At 44.7% G+C, this 25,713-nt stretch overlaps 1 protein-coding gene across 1 annotated transcript in view; it reads right to left on the bottom strand.

The window, feature by feature from the left end:
* vta1 (vesicle (multivesicular body) trafficking 1) overlaps positions 1-21,769 on the bottom strand; it is a 167,930-nt gene extending 146,161 nt beyond the window's left edge. Inside the window, exon 1 of the mRNA XM_078405455.1 lies at positions 21,590-21,769. Within this exon, the coding sequence (XP_078261581.1) occupies positions 21,590-21,701 (112 nt within the window). The 5' untranslated portion in view covers positions 21,702-21,769. The remainder of the gene's footprint in view (positions 1-21,589) is intronic.
* Between the last annotated feature and the right edge of the window lie 3,944 nt (positions 21,770-25,713).

Below are 25,713 nucleotides of genomic sequence, written 5' to 3'. Positions count from 1 at the left end.
CGCAACATTAGGAAGACCATGGAGCCGGTTGCCAACTTCAGGAAGGGAAAGCAGAAGATTAACGAACCTGTCTTCATTAACAGGATGGCAGTGGAGAGTCAACAGCTTCAAACACCTGGGAGTGCATATCTGTGATGATTTGTCCTGGATTCAGCACATTGACACAATCGCAAAAAAAGTTAATCACAGTCTCTACTTCTTTAGTAAATTGAGGAGATTTGGTCTGTTGCCAAGTACTCTATCAAACTTCCAAAACATATGGTAAAGAGCATACTGACTGGTTGCATCATGGCAACCATCATTGGATTGTTAACTCAAACTCCCAGGAAAGGAGGCTGTAGAATGTAGAGACATTGCCCGGTCTATCACATGTACTGATTTCACCACCATCAAAGGGATCCATAGGAGGTAAGGACCCCAAAAAGCAGCTAGTATCATCAAAGATCCATAAAGATTCTGGCCATGCACTACTCATCTCACTACCACCACCAGGAAGAAAGTACAGGAATCTGAAAACTATGACCCAAGTTCAAGAACAACCATCAAGTTCTTGAATACTGCACGCTAACCACAACTCTTTCTCAGCAACTCTGATCACTGTGGACTTTATTTTGGTTGCACCACTTACTTCAGTTTTGCACTATTGTGGTATATTACCTGGTATTACTGATTATTAGTTTATTGTATTATTGATGTTTGTATGTTTGTGTGTTATTGTATTAATGGATTTCAAAAACTGCACCAAATAAGAATGTCATCGTTTTGTTGCCGGCACATACAGCAATGAAAAACTCTCTCAGTCTCTCTCTTAACTACTAAAAAAACTCCCTTACCCAATGCCTATGCTAAAAGATAAACGTCTTTAGTGATGTTTATCAAAGTCCCACCTGCCCTGAATAACTGACAAATTGATAAAAATCAATGTATTCTCTCTGCTAGTTTTAACGGCAGGTGATAAAAAATTAGTACATACTGTAATAATTTGAGTTAGAAATGTACTGATGTTGCCATCTACTGACGGGATTCTGCAATGATGTTCCTGTTCCATAGAATTAGAGACATGCTATCATGCCTGTTACACTATGTAAAGGAAAGGATGCTATGGTCAATTCTGTTTATTTGAGATCTAATACTCTGCACAATGGGGCATGGTGGATTCCAACAGACATTCACAGCAGAAGGAAATGAGGCAACAAGCCCAATAACAGCCAGCCAAATACAGTATTTAAGATGGTATAATTAACCTGGTGCAATAGCCTGAAGTGTTGGATTATGCCAGAGGATAAGAGTGGTATTTGTAGGGATGGACCAAAGCATGACTGAGGAAGCTAAGACATGGCAAAGGTGCAACTTTGATTAGGTGAGAAAAGTACAGCCATGTCAGAAGGATAGAGAGCATGAGTAAGGAAAAAAGTTAGAAGAGCCTACAAAGGCAAGGGGGGACAAACCCACTGAAATCCAAATGAATGCATCAAGAACAAATAAGGGGACAATAGGGTGTCAGAACATTTTGGTATTTCTTTCATTCGTAAAGGACTCAAAAGTATGTGAGAAAGGACTCAGTAGCTGTTTACACTGTTCACATCTCGCAAAGCAATAAACTGGAAGGGAATGACAGCCTAGCTTTGCTAAACTTTCGAAGTAGCCAACCTTCCAGCGCTGGCATGGAGCTTGCTGACTTTCTTTGATAGAAAGGACTGAAAGAACAATAAGATATATTCCATCCTGAAAGGCACCCACAATCAAGCTGCATTTATCAGGACAACTATACACTTCGTGAAATACAGTTGTAAACTGTCTGCACTTTCTTCCTCAAACATGAAACAAAAGGGCAGGACAATCATTGGACTATATTTATAGTTAATGATATGTGTAGGAAGGAACTGTAGATGCTGGTTTACACCAAAGATGGACATAAAATGCTGGAGCAACTCAGCAGGGCAGGCAGCATCTCTGGATAGAAGGAATGGGTGACATTGCAGATTGTGACCCTTCTACTTGAAATAAACTACTAGTTCTGTTTGAACAGTTTTCTCATAAATAGTGTCACTATCATATCTCCACATACTGCTATTCATTTGTCTAAATGCCATGTGTATGATTTATTACTCTAGCAGGAACGGGGTACTGATTTTGGATGATCAGCCATGATCATTTTGAATGCTGGTGCTGGTTCGAAGGGCCGAATAGCCTACTCCAGCACCAATTTTCTATGTTTCTATTAGCACTGAATTGCGCACCCAGAGCTTCCCACACTCTCTCCCAAAGTTAGGAAAATACAAATGATTAAAATAACTGAAAACTACATAGGGTCTCCAGGTTTGAATTGAAACCAATGTGTCACTTTCTATTTTAAATGTGCCAGAAGTTCAACAGATGCCTTTTACATCACTGACCTACTGGCGAAGCACTCACTGACCTGCTGGCGAAGCACTCAACGAAGCTTGACATTAGTGACTCATTGTGAATCATTCTATCCACCGTTCATCCCAGGCTGCCTGTTATTACAGCACATTAAATTCTGCTTATATTTCCACTCACTGACATGATCAGCAAATTCCTTGCCAAGAGGCTCCATACAGAAACTCCTATTTTGTTCTGAGGTAAAGATATGACAGCCAGCTGACTAATGTAATCTTCCCACTTACATCCTATTTAAACACAATGAATTGTGATGAGGACTCACTTGATGAGGAACAGGCCTTGGCTCCGTGTGTGTAAGGATATAATTTATTGGACTCCCAAAGAAGAAATGGCATCCACTCAGTAGCATAGGAACAAAAATAGCAAACACAATGAATAACGTCACCAGCACTAGGACCTTTTATGATTTAAAAAAATATTATTTTACAGCTGTCACCTATGCAAACCTTCAGGTTAGATGCTGGTGCCAATTAGTGTATATAAGCTTCCATTTTTTTACCAGAAGGAATATGGCAGATAAAAATATCAGCTGAAAAATATTGGAGGCGTTGTTTTTAATTCACCTATTGCTGCTTCTTAATGAAATGATAGCCATTAATGTTGCATTTTGCTGTTTATTCTCTCAGTGGGAGTCTAGTGTTGATTTGCGTGTAGCCAAAGTAGAATGCTGAGAGTTACAATAATACTGTAACTTCATGCTAACTAGATTGTAACTAGGTTGTCATTCTGAATCTGCATGTAAACTAATTGATTTGGTTTATTCTGTGATTTCAGACTCCATACAGGAAGCAAGTGATACAGAGCTACATAAAAAACACCAGTGTTACAACTGTCAATAATTCAAGTCCTTGGGGTTTTATTTTTCTAGTTCCTTTCAAACAGATGATCTGCACCGGATATTCCCAGAGGATTTAATCTGGTGCATTTAATGCACTAACTAGCAGCCAAAAATCTAGCCCATTGATACAGACACGAGTTTGAATCCCATCACAACAGCTGGAGAGCTTGAATTAAAATGAACTAAACCCGGAATAAAAGCATTGCCTCAGTGAGGGTAACCATGACTCTACTGGACTGATGGTGTAATGGCAACTTCCAGACTTTTCCAGTAAACTCTTTTCTAATTGCCATTACTACGCAGGGAGTCGGAGTGATGGTACGCAAACCCCAACAGAACAGATCTTCCAGTCGTTTTTCCAGTTTAATTAGTTGTTTATTGAAGTAGTTATACAAACACGGAGATGAACATACCAGGCTGTACTTATTTCGCATACAAGTCGTAGCTGGCTGCTCTGACCCTGGTCTGGTCCCAGGTCTCCAGGTCTATTTCCCCGTCCGCTCACAGGTCTGGTAAGAACTGTATACCCTCCCTCCCTGTATCTGGCCAATCCCAGTCCCGATGCCCATATATATACACCACCCTGTAAGAGTAACCACCGCCCCCAAGTGTCCAAAATAATACGGCAAGATATATCTAGACAAAATAATATAATATGCCAACAGTAACTAGTCTAAACATAAATGGCTCCTACAGATGGAAAAACCATCTGTTTCACCTTGGGAAGAGAATCTGTCATCTGTATTTGGTTCGACCTACATGTGACTCCAGACTCAACAATGTGGTTGACTCTCAATCCCCAGTTCAGTATAATGCAGGATAAATAATCACTGCTGACATTGCCAATGATGTTCCACAAACATGAATGAATAAGTAAGATTTAATCTGCTAAAGGCTTTCCATCATGTACTGACTCACTTTCAATTTCCTTTTATCTCGTGGATGTGCACTTTTTATCCGACACCAAAATACTTAACTATTCTCTATTTATGGACGGCTACTTTCCATAAAGACATTGTACCCTGGCCAGCTGTGAACAGGAAAACAATCATCTCTTCTCTGAATCTCGGAACAGCCAGACAACCAGAAGAAAAATACTGGAAAAAAAGCACCAAGAATTGCTAATGGTATGAATGTCAAATGTTCCATTCCCTACAAAAGAGTAAGGAAAGTCAACTTATGTTCTTTCCATCTCAAAAATAAAACAAACTACTTGCAATCACTTTTTGCCCGAGATATGAAATTGCAAGAATGCTTCTAAACTGCCTCTACCCTAAAACAGATCATGGAAAGTCAACATCTCATGATAGTTTCTTTCCATCTCAAAAATAAAACAAGCTTCTTGCCATCACCTTTTGTCTGAGATATGAAATTACAAGAATAACTCTTAACTGCTTCTTCCCTAAAGGCTGAAGAGTTCCTCCAAACTCTAATATGCATTCTGTTCATCAAGGTAAAAGTGGACACAATCCTCACTGCATGATAAAACCACAGGTAGCACTGTAAGCAACTCGACAGCTATATTTTGTGAGGAGAAAGCTTACGGAGGATCTTTCTCAAATTCTGTTGTCCTCAAAAATTCATCCCCAACCTTCTTTTGTCCAAGTCACCTGCAAGCCATGACCCTTACCACTGGATGTATCATAGACCCAATCCTAGTGCAGAGTGCAGTCAAGTAAAGACATGTCACCCAAACAATTGTCCCCTCCAAGCTTCCTGCTAGAGTAAAGTAGATCTATAGAATGAGCAAGAAATTGTCTCACCTTTGTCAACTCCATTCCAGAACCAATACAACATCAAATTATAGAAGACCGTTGGTGCCAAGCTCAAAACCATATCTCCAAATGAGATCCCACATTGGAACATGCATGAAGCATGAGGTGGTCCACACCTACTAAATCTTCCTATGTCAATTATATATTCATACTTTATTTTCTTTCGTGGTGCAACATTCTTGTAATGCAGGGACACCAAGTTTTGGCAGTATCAACCCGACAATCCCCAAACATTATATCACTCTCAGATCAGGTTTAAGGTGCTTTTCCAGCAGAGCAGTAGGAACAACTTCAAATGCCCATATCCTATGCAACGAATGCATCATTGGCAGCAAGGCCTTTGAACTGTTGGTCTTCAATCATTCTACCTTCTAAAACATCCTCTAAACATGAAAGAAAAATCAGAACCAGTCAGCTTGCACCTCGGAAGCCCCAACACAAAGGGTAATTTCAACACAAAGAGCCCATTCTTGGCTCAAATGTACAAGATAGACCATGGCACATTTACATTGCTGCATTTGTAGCACTATGTGCCAGGTTCGTTAATACTGCCCACTGATAGGCCATAAAGCAGATGAATGGAAAGAGAAAACTTACATTGAGCAAATGATCCACCTCCGTGCGTTACGATATTAACTTCCTCCAAGAACTTGGCAACTTCTGTTTTGAATAACCATTGTAAATATTTGTCATTTGAGATACTTGCGATATTTTCTAAAAGTCAGTGAGATTTTTGCATGTAGAAAAACCTCCTGATACACAATGAACAGTACCAATTAAAATACATTCAACTGGACCAGCTCATTGAATCTACAGCTTTTTTAAAGGATGTACACCATGTTGATCCAAAAGTCCTCCTAAAACTTCTCAGCTCATCCATCATGCCCAGGACTCCGTTTTCTGCACCTATATGGGTCCTCCCCAGGTTATGTCAGGGTTCCTTTCCTGTGAACCGTTCAGAACCTGAATAGTTCACATGTTAGAAATGCAGCCATGAATCAAGATCCCATAAGGCAGAAGATGCCACAGCCCCAGATGTTGGTAAATCCATACCGTCAGTCTCCCAAATGCTCATAAGTACACAGAGACTATATGATTAATGAATTAGAGAGATTAATGAATTAATTGTTTTCATTCTTATATATATATATATATATATATATATGAATGAAAACAATTAATTCTCTCAATTGTAGGCCACCATTGAATTGCAACCATTTGGGTTACGGAAATATGTTTTCACGGAAACGCTGAAGGACATGTCACAAAATCTATCAACCATATACAGGTGTATGATAGAGAGCATACTAATTGGTTACTCCAGCATTTTGTGAATAAATACCTTCGATTTGTACCAGCATCTGCAGTTATTTTCTTACACTTCTTATACTAATTGGTTGCATCACAGCATGGTTTAGCAATTAAAGTGCTCAAGTACGAAGAAGCCCACAGAAAGTGATGGATGTTGATTCCCCACCATTGAAGAGATCTACAGGAAGCGTCCCTCAAGAGGGCAGCTACTATCAAAGATATACACCATTCTGGCATTGCACTCATCTCGCTACAGGAGCATGGGAACCCTTATCTCCAGGTTCAATAACAGCTTCTTCCCAACAACCATCAGCCTCTTGAACCACCCTGCAGAACTGTAACTGTCACCCCACTTCAGTACCAAACCACTATGGACTTTGCACTATTAAGGTTAGACAGATCAGCCATGGACTTGATGGGCTGATTGGCCTAATTCTACTCCTATTCCTTAGGACCTTATGACTCCATACTTAGACTTGCACTATTATGCCTTGATTTATCTAGTATAACTGATCATTTATTGCATATATATTTGTTGTGTTGTTGCATTTAATGTGCCGGTAAATCTGCAGCAAGAATTTAATTGTTCCAGTCGCAGAGCATATGACAATAAACCCCTCTTGAAAAATAATCAATTAACTGAAATGGTTTAGGTTTATTAATGTCACAGGTACCGACATACAGTGAAAAGCTTTTTTTTGCATACTATTCAACTTCATGAAGTGTGAAGTCAGCGCCAAAGATCTGAGATAATTGAAGGAGCTGGGGCGCATCCTCTTTGGTACAGGAACCAGGCAGGATGTCTTTCACATCACAGGCACCCTCTCCAGGCTCGGGCTCAGGTTGAAGATATGCTGACATACTCCACACAACTGGCTGGCACACGCCTTGAGTACCCTAGGGCTGACACCATGGGGACCTGTGGCTTTGCCTGGGCGGAGTCTTCTCAGTTCCTTCCTTCTCAGTTCCTTCCTCACCTGCTCAGCCTTGATGGTCAGACGCGACAAAGGGCAGAGGAAGTAGACCAGGGGGATCTGTCAGGGAACAGGGGGTAGAGTGGGCAGAGGCCCCACCAGCAAATCTATTAAAAACAGGTTTAGCTTGTTGGCCCAGTCCTGTTTGCTTTCCCTCCACAGGCCCCTGGTCTTCTTGTAGCCTGTAACGCTCTTCATATTGCTGCACGCATCCCTCATATTGTTCTGCTGAAGTTTCAGCTCCAGCTTCCTCCTGTAGTCATCCTTGCTCCGTCTCAGTCTGTCTCGCCTTCAGGTCTTTCTGCATCTGTTTCACCTCTTCCCTGTCACCATTCCTGAAGACCCCCTTCTTCAGGTTCAGAAGGGCCTTTATGTCACTAGTGCCCCAGGGCTTGTTGTTGGGGAAACAGTGTACAGTCTCCTCAGGGACAATATTATCCACACAGAAGGTCGCCGACCTTCACTGCCTCCTCGATGGCGCTGACCCTCGCTTCCTCCCCGGCCATCTGCTGGCGCTTCGTCCGCTGACCCAGACTCCAGTCCCCCGCGGGACTCCACCAGCGACTCTGCCGACCCTTGTCACTGCACTCCCCACCATCGGGCTGCAGCTGTCTCCTTACCCGAGTCCCAAGCTCAGCACCGGGCCCAGACTCCACGAGGCAGTTCCAACAGCACGTGGTCCGACTCCACTGGGTCCTACTGCTCCCCCTCCTATAGGGTACCTCAGTAGGGGTTCTACTGGGCCTCCCCCTTCCCCCTCTTGCCGTGTGTTCACCATCCCACCTGACCTCAGCAGGGGTCTCACCTTTGTTCCCGTCAGCCCCCACCTCAACGAGTTCTGGGTCCGCCACGATGTGGAGCTCTTCTTCCGTCGCCTCCGCCTCCAAGCCTTTTTCCATGGGAAGGAGTCCTCACCACCCAGTGATGACCCGTCTCCAGCCGAACCCCTCCTCTTGGATTCCCCCAGTTGGCCATCTATCTTCATTCGATCTTTTCATTTCTAACTGCCGGTGGGATATCGATCACCTCAAACTTTCCACTCCCCTGACCTCTCCCCTCCTGAACGTGCTGCCCTCCACTCACTCTGCAGCAACCCCGACTTAGTTATCAAACCCGCCGACAAGGGAGGTGCTGTGGTAGTCTGGCGCGCTGACCTCTACCGGACTGAGGCCAGACGACAACTCTCAGACACCTCCTCCTACTTATCCTTGGACCATGATCCCACCGATGAGCACTAGGCTTTAATCTCCAAAACCATTACTGATCTCATCTCTTCCGGGTTTCTGCCCCCTAAAACCTCCAACTTTATCGTTCCCCAGCCCCAGTTTTTACCTTCTCTCCAAAAGCCACAAACAGAATTGTCCTGGCAGACCCATTGTTTCTGCCTGTTCATGTCACACCGAATTAATTTCCACCTACCTCGACTCCATCCTATCCCCCCTGGTCCGATCCCTCATTACCTATGTCCAAGACACCTCACATGCTCTCCGTCTCCTCAATAGCTTCTGTTTTCTCGGCCCCCACTCCCTCATCTTTACTATGGACGTTCAGTCACTCTAGTCAAGTCAAGTCAAGTCAATTTATTTGTATAGCACATTTAAAAACAACCCACGTTGACCAAAGTGCTGCACATCTGACCAGGAAAAAAAAGAAACATACAGTGGCAGGCAGCCAAACACAACGGCGCGGCCATCTTGAACAAAATGTTAATTCAATCACCCACAGTCCAACAATAAAAGCACTAAACAGGCACCCAAAATTACCCAACCCCAAAAACCCCCCAAAACACAGTCCAACAATAAAAGCATTAAATAGGCATTCAAATCACACACCCCAAAACCCCCAAAAACACAGTCCAACAATAAAAGCACCAAACAGGCACTCAAACCACCCAACCCCAAAAACACACAAAAAAAGAAACATCCATCAAAGAAACATCCATCACAGTGAGTCTCCTCCAGTCCTCTCTCTCCTCACTGTGATGGAAGGCCACAACGTCTTTCCCTTCTCCCGCTGTGCCTCGCCCGCAGTCAGGTTGTTGTGGTTGCAGGCCGCACCGGACGGTCCACAGCGGGCCGAGCCCAAGGCGCGTCGTGTCGCAGCCGCTCCCGCAGCCTCCGAAGACGGCCGGCTCCGCCGATGATAAGTCCGATCCGGGGCGGGCGAACACGCTGCTGCCGCTGTTGTTGCACGTCGGGGCGGTCGTGGCTCCCGACATTGAAGCCCCCGCCCAGCAGAGAAATATCCCGCGGCCATCCTAGGCCGCGCCGGACGGTGAAATGTCCGCGCCCCATGCCCCGCGATCCGGGGCGGGCGAACACGCTGCCGCTGCCGGAGCTCCCGATGTCGGCATCCACGCGGCCCGAGCCTAAGGCGAGTCGCAGCTGCTCCCGCAGCCTCCGAAGACGGCCGGCTCCGGTGGTTGTAAGTCCGATCCGCGGGCTCTGCGAACCAGAGCCCTGGAGGCCGACAGCTCCAGGAGTTGGGCCGATGGTAGGCCGCAGCAGGAACGGAGACACGGCCCAGAAAACAAAGGTCGGGTCTCCGTTCTGAAGGGACACATATTTACAGTGTTAGTTTCCCCCTCCCCCCCACATACACACATAGTACACAAACACAAAAACACCACATCACAACTACAATTAAGACAAAAAAAAACCCAACAAAAACACAAAGACAAATGGACCGCAGGTGAGCGGCAGCTGCTAGGGCAGTGCCGCCATTTTGTCTACACTCTACACCTTCATCCCCCACCAGGAGGGTCTTAAAGCCCTCCATTTCTTCCTCGACCGCAGAACCAGCCAATTTCCATCTACCAATACTCTCCTCCGCCTAGCAGAGCTGGTCCTTACCCTTCAGAACTTTTCTTTTGACTCCTCCTACTTCCTCCAAATCCAAGGCCTAGCTCTGGGCACTCGCATGGGCCCTAGCTATGCCTGCCTCTTTGTAGGGTACATCGAACAATCCCTGTTCCAGGCGTACACTGGCCCTATCCCCAAACTCTACCTCCGCTACAATGATGACTGCATTGGTGCTACCTCCTGTACCCATGCAGAACTCACTGACTCATCAAATCACCACTAATTTCCATCCTGCTCTTAAATATACTTGGACCATCTCTGACATCTCCCTACCGTTTCTGGATCTCACCATCTCCATCACAGGAGACAGACTAGTGACCGACATCTACTACAAACCCACTGACTCCCATAGCTATCTTGACTACACTTCTTCCCACCCTGTTTCCTGTAAAAACTTTATCCCCTGCTCCCAATTCCTATGCTGCATCTGCACCCAGGATGAGGTGTTTCACACCAGGGCATCGGAGATGTCCTCATTCTTTAGGAAACCGGGGTTCCTCTCTTCCGTTATAGATGAGGCTCTCACTAGGGTCTCCTTAATATCCCGCAGCTCCGCTATTGCTCCCCCTCCCCCCATTCATAACAAGGATAGAGTCCCCCTTGTCCTCACCTTCCACCCCATCAGCCGTCGCATACAACAAATTATCCTCCAACATTTCCGCCACCTCCAACGGGATCCCACTACTGGCCACATCTTCCCATCTCCACCCTTTCTGCTTTCTGCAGAGATCGTTCCCTTCGAAACTCCCTGGTCCACTTGTCCCTTCCCACCCAAACCACCCCCTCCCCAGGTATCTTCCCCTGCAACCGCAGGAGATGCAACACCTGTCCCTTTACCTCCCCCCTCGACTCCATCCAAGGACCCAGGTGAGGCAGAGGTTCACCTGCACCTCCTCCAACCTCATCTATTGTATCCGATGTTCCAGATGTCAACTTCTCTATCAGCGAGACCAAACGCAGGCTCGGTGATCGTTTTGCTGAACATCTCCGCTCAGTCCGTCTCAACCAACCTGATCTCCCGGTGGCTCAACACTTCAACTCCCCCTCGCATTCCCAATCTGACCTTTCTGTCCTGGGCCTCCTCCATTGTCAGAGTGAGGCCCAGCACAAATTGGAGAAACATATTTCACTTGGGCAGTTTACACCCCAGCGGTATGAACATCGAGTTCTCTAATTTCAGGTACTCCTTGCTTCCCCTCTCTATCCCCTCCCCCTTCCCAGTTCTCCCACTAGTCTTCTTGTCTCTGTCTACATCCTATCTTTGTCCCACTCCCTCCCCTGACATCAGTCCCGAAATGTCACCCATTCCTTTTATCCCGAGATGCTGCCTGACCCGCTGAGTTATTCCAGCATTTTGTGTCTACCTTCGATTTAAACCAGCATCTGCAGTTTTTTATCGTATAGAACTTTATTCAGCTGGTAACACAGTCTGTGCGTCCATCAATGTCCTCTCCATGGGGACTACAGTGCGTCCCATTCTGTGACCTCAAAACAGCCCTGCAGATCATCACATGCCTCCTGTGACCACCTCCTCACTGACCTTGTGCTCACTGGCAGCTTCTGGATCATTGGCTTATACCTGTGGTCGGATCTTCCCAGTGGCGAAAGGGCTATGGAGCTCTTTAACATTGGCATACAGCAGGTCCAATGTTTTCATATCTCTGGTGGGATAGCCAACAAGCTGAGTGAAAGTGGGTAGGGTAGCGTCCAAAGTTGCTTGGTCGAAATCCCCCGAGATTGCGATGAAAGCACTTGGGTGCTGTGTCAGGAGTCTTGTGGCGACTGTGTGGATGACGTCACTCGCGTGCAGTGGGTTGGCGGACGGAGGAATGTAAACAGCCACCACAATAGCGTGTGGGAATTCCCTGGGCATATAGTATGGATTGAGACCCACAGCCATCAGTTCAATGTCTGGACTTCACACACGCTCCTTAAATGTGATGTGAGCAGGGTTTTGCACCATTTGTTGTTAACGAGAATAGCAAGTCCCCCACCTTTACACTTGCCACTTTCTCTGCAGTTCCTGTCTGCCCGAACAGTCTGAACATCATCCACACTCGCATTGAACTCATGGATGTCCTCGTGGAGCCATGTCTCCATGAAACACAGCACACTGCTCTCACAGTACTCCCTATGGGTCCTCACTAGTGCAGCTAGATCGTCCATCTTGTTAGCGATGTCACATTCCCCCATTGTGATGGAAGGCAAGTATGGGTTATACGTCCTTTTCCCGACAGGCATCCCCTGTATTCGCTCCTCAGTTCCTTGGGGATTTCTGATGAAACCCTGGCGAAAACAGCCGGTCGGGGCGGTTGGAGCTCCAGCAGTTGATCCCTGGTGTGGACATCAAAGAGACCAGCTCCTAGTTGTTGCAGTGCAGGGACAGAGACACTATGAAAAAGTATCTCCCCAATGAGGAGAGAGATAAAAGGTTTCCCCCACCACAACATGGTGCAATAAACTAACTAACTAACCAAAACAAAATAAAATAAATAGGAATTAAATAAGTAAAAATAAAGGAAAAGACGATCGACTGTTGGCTGGAAACGGAAATCAATAATTCACAATTCAAAGATTCACAACCAATTGCAGAGAATTGTGAACACAGCCAAGACCATCACCCAAACCAACTTGCATCCTGGCCACTCCCTCCCTCCCCCTCTCTCATCGAGCAAAAGTGTAGAAGTGTGAAAACGCACACCTCCAGATTCAGGAACAGTTTCTTCCCAGCTGTATTCAGACAACCGAACCATCCTATCACAACTACAAAGCCATACTGAACTACTTTCTACCTCATCGGAGACCCTTGGACTATCTTTGTTTGGACTTTACTGGTTTTATCTTGCACTATACGTTATTACATTATCATGTATCTGTACACTGTGATTGGCTCAATTGTAATCATATACTGTCTTTCCGCTGACTGATTAGCATGCAACAAAAACTTTTCACTGTACCTCGGTACACTTGACAATAAACTAAACTAAAACTAAACTAAACTATAATCAGTACCAAATCTCTACCATGGCAAGCATGGGACAGTAGAAGTGGAGCTCACCAGTGAAAGAGAAAGATTTGAGATATATCCGACAGTCAACTACAGTTTGGAACTACTGTAGATTCACTGCCCCTGTAGTTAGCCTGTTGATCAACTAAAGAGTGAATGCATCACAGGCACATCATTGAGCTCAAGAAAAAGCGAGAGGAAACGCATTCTTATTTAACAATGGTGCAGTGTACTCCAGCAATTAATCTTCTACACTCAATATGTTGTTATTCCCAGCCCCAATAATCCTATCTCACAAATCTGCAACAATTTCAGTTGTGCAAGTCGTGACCTCACCTCTTGGTACTGCTCAATCAGCATACACCCATTATGAATGAATTTCTATAACACCCTTTAAATATCACGTGGGGAATAAGGCACCTTTCTAAAGACTGCAATATGATTAGTCATATGTTGAATAAAGGTTGTTGCTCTTTGGATCTTTCACGATCCCTAACACTTTCCTAACAAGAATATTTCAACTTCTCAACCAGAAACTTTCAACGTACTTGCTGTATTGAACTGAGGGTTCAGGAGAAAAACACTCACTAGGATCTTTGACCCAACATACTGAACCATCTTTCTAAAGCAAGGCAAGTCTTCACTTTACTCTCTCTAAACACATGCCAAAAGGCTGGTTGACCTTCAGACTGAAATATCATCCCCTTCTCACTCAGCACTGATCTAAGTGTTGGTCTCGATTCATTTGGAGCCTTTGCTTACAATATATCTGCATTAGAGAATGCAAATTACAGTGGAGCATGACCTCCTTCCCATTCTCATTCCTGCCGGTCAGTGACAGTACTATCAGCAAATTATAATGTAATACAAATATGGCAAAATAATCCAGAACACTAATTATTGAAGCAAAGCAAAGATAACTTTTGTGACTCCATTATGGGCAACGCCATTGAAATTCAAATAATATTCAAAGTTAATTCAAGGGATTTCATACAAAGGATTTACACTTTTGAATGATTAAAAACCTTTTAATAAAGAGAAAAGGTATTATCTTTATTATAATTCTACACAAGATGTTCTTGTGTTCTCTCCCCTCCATATTTCTTGCCTGTCTTAATTAAAGATCTAGTTTCTTACAAATTCTAGTATTAATCTACATTCAGATAAATAAGTTATTTTCCTTTCCTCTAAATGCCATGTTGCCATTGGTTCTACATAATCACAAAGTGGAGTAAGTCACTTAAAATTGGCACTTGCAATATACTGGAGGCACCACAATTCTACATCAAATCACAGATTTTCAACCTCAATAAAAGTAGTATCATCTGAATACAGGCTACCACATGAATAGAGAATGGGGGACCAACTAACAAGGTTAATATAAATCAGCAGAAAGGTCAGCATTAACTACCATTTGGTGGTTTATCGTATTATCCATTGAGTACTGTTTACAATCCTGTCATGCTGCTGCTGCAAGAAAGAATTACATTGTTCTGTTTTGGTACATATCACAAGAAAACACTCTTGAATGAATGAATGAAACTTCATTATCACATGTGACATGTCGCAGTGAAATTCCTTGTTTTGCATACCATACACAAAGTATTGGGATGCTGACATAGTTACAACGTATTCAATGTAGTCCCAATGGTCTCGCTTTCTTCTCTCGGCTGCCCCCCATGCCGGGTCCATCTTTGTTCGGGCCCGTTCGACCTCTGGCGCCTACCGCGGGCCTGTCCAGCACCAATCAACCGTGGATGACTCCATGGCGCTCGCTGGAAGCTTCTTGCTCCACTACTCGCCGGGAGCTTTCGATGGCCCTTCTCGTTCTCCGACAGCCTTCCTCGATCCTCGACGACCTTCCTCACTCCTCGACGGCCCATCTCGCTATCAGCAGTTGCTCGCAGGTCCCTACTAGCTCTTGCAGCGCGGGTCCTGTCAACGTCCATGGTAGGCGAGCTGGGCCTACTGGAGGGCTTATCCTGCTTGGTGGGAACACTCTTGACTATTTTAAATCTCAGTTCATAACACCAGATCCAAATGTTAAATCTGCAGATGTAGATGGTCAGACACAAAATGTTGGAGTAACTCAGCGGGACAGGCAGCATCTCTGGAGAGAAGGAATGGGTCACGTTTCGGGTTGAGACCCTTCTTCAGACTGATGTCAGGGGAGTGGGCGGGACAGAGATAGAATGTAGTCGGAGACAGTAAGACTGGTGGGAGAACTGGGAAGGGGGAGGGGACGGAGAGAGGGAAAGCAAGGGCTATTTGAAGTTAGAGAAGTCAATGTTCATACTTCTGGGGTGTAAGCTACCCAAGCAAAATATGAGGTGCTCCAATTTGCGCTGGGCCTCACTCTGACAATGGAGGAGGCCCAGGACAGAAAGGTCAGATTGGGAATGGGAGGGGGAGTTAAAGTGCTGAGCAACCGAGAGATTAGGTAGGTTAAGGCGGACTGAGCGAAGATGTTCAGCGAACTTATCACCGAGCTTGCGCTTGGTCTCGCCAATGTACAGAAGTTGACACCTGGAACAACGGATACAGTAGATGAGGTTGGAGGAAGTGCAAGTGAACCTCTGCCTCACCTGAAAAGACAGTTGGGGTTCTTGGATGGAGTCGAGGAGGGAGGTAAAGGGACAAGTGTTGCATCTCCTGCGGTTGCAACCTAGGGAAAGGGTGGTTTGTGTGGGAAGAGACGAGTTGACCAGGGAGTTGCGGAGGGAACGGTCTCTGCGGAAAGCAGAAAGGGGTGGAAAAGAGATGTGGCCAGTAGTAGGAACCTGTTGGAGGTGGCAAAAGTGTTGGAGGATTCTATGCTGTATGCGACGGCTGATCGAGGTAGAAGGCGAGGACAAGGGGGAGTCTGTCCGTGTTGCGAATGGGGGGGATGGGGTGGAAGGTGAGGACAAGGGGGAGTCTGTCCTTGGTGCGAATGGGGGGAGATGGTCATTGAGGTCGCATAAATTTCTCTACAAATACGAATACATAATATTCTGAACGCAACGTGAACAGATTTTAGATAGTCTAACAAACCTCAGATGGATTTGGGTTTGGATAATTTTGCCATTTGCATTAACATATGCTTCATATGATCATTTTCCAGTTACTGTCTTGTAACATGACTAGTGTTGGTCATACTTGGTCCGAAAATCCAACCACCAAGCTAATTCATAATATTATTTAGCTCAATTTTATAATTCTAGTCCAGACATTAGCATCTTTTATAAATCCATGAACTTTGCACAAGTACAAATATAAACAATGCAATACGAGGTTAGAAAGTCATGAAATGTGACTGGAAAGATCTAGGGTGCACGAGCACTGTGAGGCCCGTTCCATTTCACATCAATAAAACTGCACCATGCACATTTGGAGTTTAGCTGTAACCTAAGCACAATTTATTCTCAAAATAAAAGCATATCTAGAAAATTCAGTGTTTGTTCTCCATGTTTCTTCACACCACTCTACATCTAACAGCAAATCACTTTCTTTTCTTCCTGGTGTTTATCCCACTTTTCCTTTGGTGAACGTATGCCATTCATCTCAACAAACCAATTCCACAGTCACTTTCTAGCTTGAGGCATTTCTCCCAAATTCCTTATTGGATTTATTAGTGACCACCTTATCGTCATTGCTCCTACTTGTGTTCTCCCCCTAAGTAGAAATATCACCTATGCATCTGCACTATGAACATTTTTACAATTTAAAATCATGTCAGGGATCCTCTCAACTTTCACTTTCCTAAATAAGAAAGACCTGGGCTGTTCAATGTTTCCTTTTTATAATATGGCAATAAATCTGTGGACAGACAAATCCACAGTTAAGCCCAACCAAATGCTGCATTCAAGTTGAAGTTAAACTATAGATAAGAGCACTGACATAAAGCAAAATGATGACCCAATAGTGTACTGCAACTGCTTCATCAACATTTCAGACACACGGAGTTAAATTGAACAAATATCCAATCAAAGACCTTGAGTAAAAAAAACAAGCTGCTGGTGGAACTCAGCATGTCAGTCAGAATCTGTGGAGTGAAATGGGCAGATGACAATTGGCCTTCTTCATACTGATGGCAATCCATCGTCTGAAGGGCACTGACCTGAAACATGATGAATCAATTTCCTTCCAAGACCACCTGACCAGCTAAGTTTCTCCAGTAATTTGTTTATTTACCTTCTGTTGATTCGTCAGTAATAGCAAAATATGTCCACCAAGTCACACATTCCTGACCTAAATTTCAAAGCATTTAAACTTTATGTACCAAATGAATCAAGGAATCTATGCCACAGGCAGGTCAAAACCTGGAACCATGAGACACTTCCAACAGATTCATTCACCTAATCCATTTAAAGAATGAACAGTTTGTGAGACAAATAAAAAATACTTCTGAGGTTTTATCAACATTCATGGAACCTGTCAGAATGGCAGGCAGTGGCGAGTGGACTGCTGTAAAGCTCGGTGCTGGGGCCGCAACTATTTACATTATATTAATGACTTGGATGATGGAATTAAAAGTAACAATAGAAAGTTTGCAGATGACACAAAGCTGGGTGGCAGTGTGAACTGCCAAGAGGATGCTAGGAGGTTGCAGGGTGACTTGGACAGGTTGAGTGAGTGGGTAGATGCATGGCAGATGCAGTATAATGTAGATAAATGTGAGGTTATCCACTTTGGCGGCAAGAACAAGGAGGTAGATTATTATCTCAATGATGTCTGATGAGGAAAAATGGAAGTGCAATGAGACCTGGGTGTCCTTGTACACCAGTCACTCAAAGTAAACATTCAGGTACAGCAGTCAGTGAAAAAAGCTAATGGCATAACGGCCTACTGGCTAATGCCCTACTCCGACGAATCTCCTGCCGGTGCTCGCAGGTATCGCACCCGCGAAACTTCACAGAGAGTTCTTCACTCATAGGCTGGTGTGCAAGGCCCCATCGGACACCAAACATCCTTTGCACCACCTCGCCCAGGATTCATAGCAACTGGGACCTCAACGCCTGTCATCTCATCGCCCCTTTCCCGTCACGCAGTGCCCCTCTGTAGCTCCGGTTTCAACATACTAGGAGCATGGAGAACCAGCTGGGAACAGACTTCGCAACCTCCTCAATTCAGTCACACCGAACACCACAGCCCCACCCGGCTCGGACATGCCCCGCAAAGAGTGGCTCGCCCCGAACTGGCTCCGCTCGGGGGTCGGCCGGTTCAACGCCAACATGCATCGTTGGGGGTTGCATTCATCAACAGCCTGCGTGTGTGGAGCAGACCAGCAAACAGCGCAGCACATCATTTTCGATTGCACTGTCCTCCGCCCCCCTGGTGGAGGGGTAGACCTCATGGCCCTCGACAACAGCACATTGAACTGGCTACAGCGCCTGGAGGGCGTTACATAACTTCCGCTGCCTCAAACGCAAGAAGAAGAAGATGGCATGTTGGCCTTCATAATGAGAGGATTTGAGTAAAGGAGTAAAGAGGCCCTTCTGCAGTTGTACAGGGCCGTGGTGAGATCACATCTGGAGTATTGTGTGCAGTTTTGGTCTTCTAATTTGAGAAAGGACATTCTTCCTATTGAGGCAGTGCAGCGTAGGTTCACGAGGTTAATCCCCGGGATGGCGGGACTGTCATATGAGGAAAGATTGGAAAGACGGCTTGTATTCACTGGAATTTAAAAGGATGAGAGGGATATTATAGAAACATATAAAATTATAAAAGGACTGGGCAAGGTAGATGCAGGAAAAATGCTCCCAATGTTGGGGGAGTCCAGAACCAGGGACCACAGTCTAAGAATAAAGGGGAGGCCATTTAAAACTGAGACGAGAAAAAAAAAAATCACCCAGAGTTGTGAATTTGTGGAATTCTCTGCCACAGAAGGCAGTGGGGGCCAATTCACTGGATGAATTTAAAAGAGAGTTAGATAGAGCTCTAGGGCCTAGCGGAATCAAGGGATAAGGGGAGAAGGCAGGCACGGGTTACTGATTGTGGATGATCAGCCATGATCACAATGAATGGCAGTGCTGGCTCGAAGGGCCAAATGGCCTCCTCCTGCACCTATTTTCTGTTTCTATAAAAAGAGCAAATACAAATAAAATCATCTCAACACAATTTACTCACCATTAATGCCTGTCTAAACATCTCTGCTTCCGTTTTTTTCATATTATGAACCTCCTTAAAACCTACCTGACAAAAATGTGTCATTTTTCTTAAGTCAAATATTTCCTTGTGTAACTGCCAAATTTTCTCTGACCATTCATTTCCACTTGACATTTTTAATAAGTTATTAGTTTGCAGTGATATTGCACCGACAGAACACGAGGGAAGTGAGTTATTAGGTATTTCTTAAAATCTAGATCTTAAAATCACTGCCTGTGACAAATACCCATTTACCGTAGATTAGCCTGCTGAACTAATTTCAACGTGAGCCTCAGCAGTTAGTGAATTTTTTTAAAAAGCAAACCAGTCAATAAAGAAACCAGTCGATAAAGTAACATTGATACACTGACTTAAGAAATTGGAGTTGATCATTTAGTTTCTCAAGTCCACTCTGGCATTCAACAACAGCGTGGACAATCTTTACAGCACAACCTGTTATCTAACCTTCAACCTAATCACTAACTGTTTCTCATTCACAAGGCACTCCCAGACCAACTCAGTGATTTCTGGCATTTGCAGTTTTTTCCCATTCTCTCCCTGCATCTGACTTGCTAAGACACGCAAAAAAATTAATTTCATTGAGATGTCCTTTTATTGTTCTAAATTCTGATGAAAATAGGCCCAATCTACTGAATTTCTTGTCATGCAACAAACTTACAATCCCAGAAACCAGTCTAGCGACCTTTCACTTCACTCCCTCCAATCAAGTACATTCTTTAGTGCATTGAATGCAGATTATGGAATCTGGAGCAAAAAACATTTCAGATTGGGACCCTTTATTCCTTCTTGTGGGAGACCTAAATTGAATACAGCAAGTGTGATCTCATTGAGGTCCTTTATCATTTCTATTAATGGACTCAAATTCCCCAGAATGAAAGAACGACTTACCATTTGCATTCCTGTTTGCTTACTACACCCATTTGTTAGTTTTTAATGAACTGTGTACAACACCCAGGACCGTTTGAACATTTGAGCAGAACAGTAGCACAGCGTAGAGTTGCTGCATTACAGTGCCAGAGACCCAGGGTCAATCCTAACGCTGGGTGTTGTCTCTGCAGTTTATACGTTCTCTCTGTGACTACGTGGGTTTTCTCTGAGTGCTCAGGTTTTCTCACATATTCCAAAAACATCCAGGTTTGTTGGTTAATTGGCGTCTGCAAAATTGCCCCTAGTATGTAGGATGCAATACTGGAAGAATATAGAACTAGTGTACGGGTGATTGTTGGACAGCACAGAATAGGTGGGCCAAAGAGGCTGTTTCCGCACTATATCTCTAAACTAAAAATGTAGCGAAATTAGCATCATTCATTATTAAAAACAAAAAACTGTTTTTCTGTTTTATGCACCAAACTTCTCAGCATCACATTTTTTTCATGACTGTTGTCAAGAACCATATTAAATTCAGCCAATCTTTTCCTTTGTATATTTCATATTCTGTTCTAATTCTCATCAGATTACTGTACTCCCATATTCTACAATGCTTTGCCTTATAAATGCCTTGCACCTCCTTTGCTTAAACATTTTTTCCCCCAATTCTTAACAATTCCTTTAACAACATTATTTGATTAATCCTTTAATCTAACACTCCCATTGACTTCATGATGGCCAAGATCATTTTAGGGGTAAGATTTTCTTTTCACATGAAAACAGTGGATATTAAACTATGTATTGAATTCTTTAAAAGTTAAATATTATTTGAATAGTGTCAGTCCTTTTAATATGATTTCCCAATCTACAGTCATACAACACAGAATTGGGACACTTCAGTCCAACTCGTCCATGCGACCAAATGCCAATGTATGCTAATCCTATTTGCCTACATTTACTATCCATTTACCAACTCACTCAGCTTAACCTTCATGGCTTATATTTAACGACTGGTTTCAGATTGAATTAAGTCATTTTATATAAAATCTTCGCATATTGTGATCACTCTTTTCTAAGCAACCACTTCAGACCATCCACCCTGCCCTGCCACACCCCCTCACCTGCAACACCCCTCCCCTGCCATACCATCCCTGCCCAAGTCCAGTCCATTCAGCCGCACTCTGTACACCACCCCCTCATCTCTCCATCCAACACGCGTGTGTGCGGAGCCACACTTCCCCAGACATGACAACCCCCGTCCACACACAGATTGGGGGAGATGAGGGGAGACTGATACTGTTAGGCCCCGGCGTTGCGGGGAGAAAAGCTACGGGAGCAGGAGGGAGGCGCCCCCAGCGCCCCCATCCATCCAGGCTCGCACTTACAGAAGTAGGCCACCACCGGATCGCGCTTCTCATGCTCCTGGGCGGTGCGCATATGGTGCTGCAATAGCTTGAACTGCTGAGGCAGAGGCGGCAACACCTGCTCCGACGCCATGACTCCGTTACCAGGGCTCTGAGCCGCCCAGCAACCACTTCCGGGAGCAGAGGGCCGCCTCCCAGCGGCAGCGACAACGGCAGCGACAACGCCGCCCGGAGGAGCACACTGCGACCTAGGGGCGCGGACAGCTACAGCACTGGGCGTAGAGGAGGGACCGCGACATTGCCGCCAGCAGGCGGGAGGTGTGTAAAGCACCTCTGCCGACGGGGAGCTCAAGCGCCATCTGCAGGAACGGAAGGGCAACGCCACCATCGACATAGCCACCTTCAGCAATGAAGAATAACAACAGGAGGACTCAAGGAAACAGGCCAAATACCAACTGGAGGAACAGCACCTCCATGTCTGAAGAAGGGTCTCGACCCGAAACGTCACCCATTCCTTCTCTCCCGAGATGCTGCCTGACCTGCTGAGTTACTCCAGCATTTTGTGAATAAATCGATTTGTACCAGCATCTGCAGTTATTTTCTTATACACCTCATATTCCCTTTGGGTAGCTTACAATTCAACGGTATGAGGATTGATAGACACAAAGTGCTGGAGTAACTCAGCGAGTCAGGCAGCATCTCTGCAGAAAAAGGATGGGTGATGTTTCAGGCCGAGAGACCCTTCTTCAGGCATTGAATATGAACATTGAATTCTCCAATGTTAGGTCACCTCTAACAACCACCTTCCTAATCCCCTTTCTTCTCCCGCCCCCCTCTGTGCCCCGCCGAGCATCACTCCCAGTTCCTTCCCTCTCCAACTACAATCCTTCCCCTGGTTTCACAATTCGCAACTTTTCAAACCTTTTGTCCCACACCTTTGTTTTCATCTCTAGCCTTTGTCCAACCTTCTGCCTTTCAACCCCCCTTCTCTCATTTGTGCTCGCCTATTATCTGCCAGGCTTTGTCCTGCCCCTCCTTACTTCTAGCTTTCTCTCCCCTCCCCCACCTCCTCCCCAATCAGTCTAAAGAAGGATCTCGACCACAAACTTCATAATCCATGTTCTTCAGAGATGCTGCTTGACCCGCTGAGTTACTCCAGCACTGTTTCTTTTTGCTGTAAACCAGCATCTGTAAATCCTTGTTTCTACAGCAATAGTAGGCCATTCGACCCCTCAAATTTGCCTCACCATTCACTATCATCATGGCTGATCTGACCCAAGCCTTGTGTCCCCTTCTGTGCCAGTTCCCCACAACCCTCAATTCCCTAATCTTTCAACAGTGGTAAGAAGAAGTAGAGTTGGTACAATTGCAACCTTTAAAAGACATATGGACAGGTAGGTAGACAGGAATGCCTAAAAGGGTTTTGGACCAAATACAGGCAAATAGGACTAGCTCAAGTAGACATCTTGGCCGGTACAGTACTGTTTAGCTCTATCACTCTATGTGACGAAGCTAGAGAGGGTGCAGAAAAGATTCACATGAATGTTGTTGAAACTGGCAGGCTTGAATTATGAGGAGACACTGGGTAGGCCAAGACTGTTTTTCCTGGAGCGAAAGAGGTTGAGATATGACCTCATATAGGTTTATAAAAGTGTGAGGGGCAGAGATAGGGAGAATGACCACAATCTTTTTTTTTCCCCAGCGTAAGTTTCTGGTTGGAGGGAAAAGATTTAAAGGGGACCTGAGGGACAACGTTTCCACACAGTTAATGATGGGTAAATGGAATGGCCTGCCAAAGGAAGTGATTGAGGAGGGTACAATTAGAACAACTGTAAACCAGTTGGACAGTTACATGGATAGGAAAGGTTCATAAAATCATGAGAGATGTAGATAAAGTGAATAGTCAACTATTCACAAAATCACTACAGATGTAGGTAAAGTGAGTAGTCATCCTAAATCTCTATCCTCTAATTTTAGACTCCTAAACCTTTTAAGGTTTGGGAGTCCAAAATTAGAGGATAGAGATTTAAGGCTGAGAGGGGAAAAATTGAAAGGTGACCTGAGGGGCAACATTTTCACAGAGAGGGTGGTAGCGTCTCGAATAATGTGCCAGACAAAATTGTAGAGGTGGGTACAATAACAATGTTTAAAAGACATTTGGACAGTTTGATAGGAAAGTTTTAGATTGACATGAGGCAAATTCAGGTAAATTTGACCAACATAAGTAGGCTCATGGTCCGCATTGACGAGTTGGGCTGTAGACCCTGTTTGCGTGCTGTATAATTCTATGATTCTACTCTGATGATAGAAAAGTTCAGGCACCTTGCATTTTACGCATGCTTGATTTATGAAATTACGTGCTTGTTCCTTTAAAATCAAAGCTTGGTTTACTCGCTTTTAGAAACATCGAAACATGGGAAATAGGTGCAGGAATTGGGATGTATTCAAGAGAGAGTTAGATATAGCTCTTAGAGTTAGATTCAGCCCTTCGTACCAGCACCGCCATTCAAAATTATCATGGCTGATCATCTAGAATCAGTACTCTGTTCCTGCTTTCTCCCCATATCCCTTGATTCTGTTAGCACTAAGAGCTATATCTAACTCTCTCTTGAATGCATCCAGTGAATTGGTCTCCACTACCTTACGTGGCAGAGAATTCCACAGATTCATAACTCCCTGGCTTAAGATCTCAGTCTAAAATGGCCTACCCCTTATTCTTAAACTTTGAACTCTGGTTCTGGATTCCCCCAACATGGGGAACATTTTCCCTGCATCTAGCCTGTCCAATCCTTTAAGAATTTTATATGTTTCTATAAGATCACCTCTGAATATAGGATCACCAGTGGATATAAACCCAGTCGATCCATTCTTTCATCATATGTCAGTCCCTTCATCCTGGGAATTAACCTCATGAACCTACACTGCACTCCCTCAATAGCAAGAATGTCCTTCCTCAAATTAGGAGACCAAAACTGCACACAATACTCCCAGTGGTCTCACCAGGGCCTTGTTCAACTGCAGTAGGACCTCCTTGCTCCTATACTCAAATCCTCTCGCTATGAAGGCCAACCAACATGCCATTTTCTTTCTTTACTGCCTGCTGTAACTGCTTGCTTACCTTCAGTGACTGATGCACAAGAACACCTAGGTCTCGTTGCACCTCCCCTATTCCTAATCTGACACCATTCAGATAATAATCTGCCTTGTTCTTGCCGCCAAAGTGGATAACCTCACATTTATCCACATTATACTGCATCTGCCAATCATCTGCCCACTCACCCAACCTATCCAAGTCACCCTGCAGCCTCATAGCATCCGCCTCGCAGCTCACACTGCCGTCCAGCTTTGTGTCATCCACAAACTTGGAGATGTTACATTTAATTCCATTGTCTAAATCTTCTTTTTAGAAGTCGCACATGTGTTTAATTTACACATTTTTGAATTCTGCGCTGCTTTTCAAGCACGTAACCACCAAGTAAAACGTGACGTGCCTGCATTCTTGTCTCAACCCTTTGAAATGAAAATAAAACCAGGTGTAGTTCAGAAAGCTCAAAGCTACTTTAGTCTGTACTCAAGAAAATGAAAAGACCTCCTTGAACAAGTTTACCATTCACAGATGTGAATGATTCTGATTAATATTTGAATAATATAAGATTACAGTGTCTTTATGGATTTGTCATCTATATACTAAAACTCTCGTTTGTTTGTTTATTTGTGATCGAACTACAGCCAAAGCGGTACACGATAGCTTGACAATTTTAGGTCCACCTTACTCACCGTCATCGCTTTAATGGTAAAGCAAGTAGTTTTATTGAAATCGGTGTTATATTTTTAAAGTTATTCACATTTTAAAGTTTAAATCTATCTCCTAGGGAGGGAGGGAGGGAGGGAGGGAGGGAGGGAGGGAGGGAGGGAGGGAGGGAGGGAGGGAGGGAGGGAGGGAGGGAGGGAGGGAGGGAGGGAGGGAGGGAGGGGGGAGGAGGAAGAAGGTGGATAAGGGGGGTTGAGGGGGATGGAGAGGGGGAAGGGGAAGAGGGAGGGGGAGGGGAGGGAGGGATGGGGGAGTGGGGCAGGAGAGGGTGCTGCACCAATGCAGGAGAGGTTTGGGCCCAACGGGTCCACTTGGTCTAGTTGACCTTAAATGT

The sequence above is a fragment of the Rhinoraja longicauda genome, chromosome 9 (assembly GCF_053455715.1).
Source record: "Rhinoraja longicauda isolate Sanriku21f chromosome 9, sRhiLon1.1, whole genome shotgun sequence".
NCBI lineage: Eukaryota > Metazoa > Chordata > Chondrichthyes > Rajiformes > Arhynchobatidae > Rhinoraja > Rhinoraja longicauda.
The sequence above is the reverse complement of the archived record's forward strand: the minus strand, read 5'-3'. Positions and strand labels throughout refer to the sequence as shown.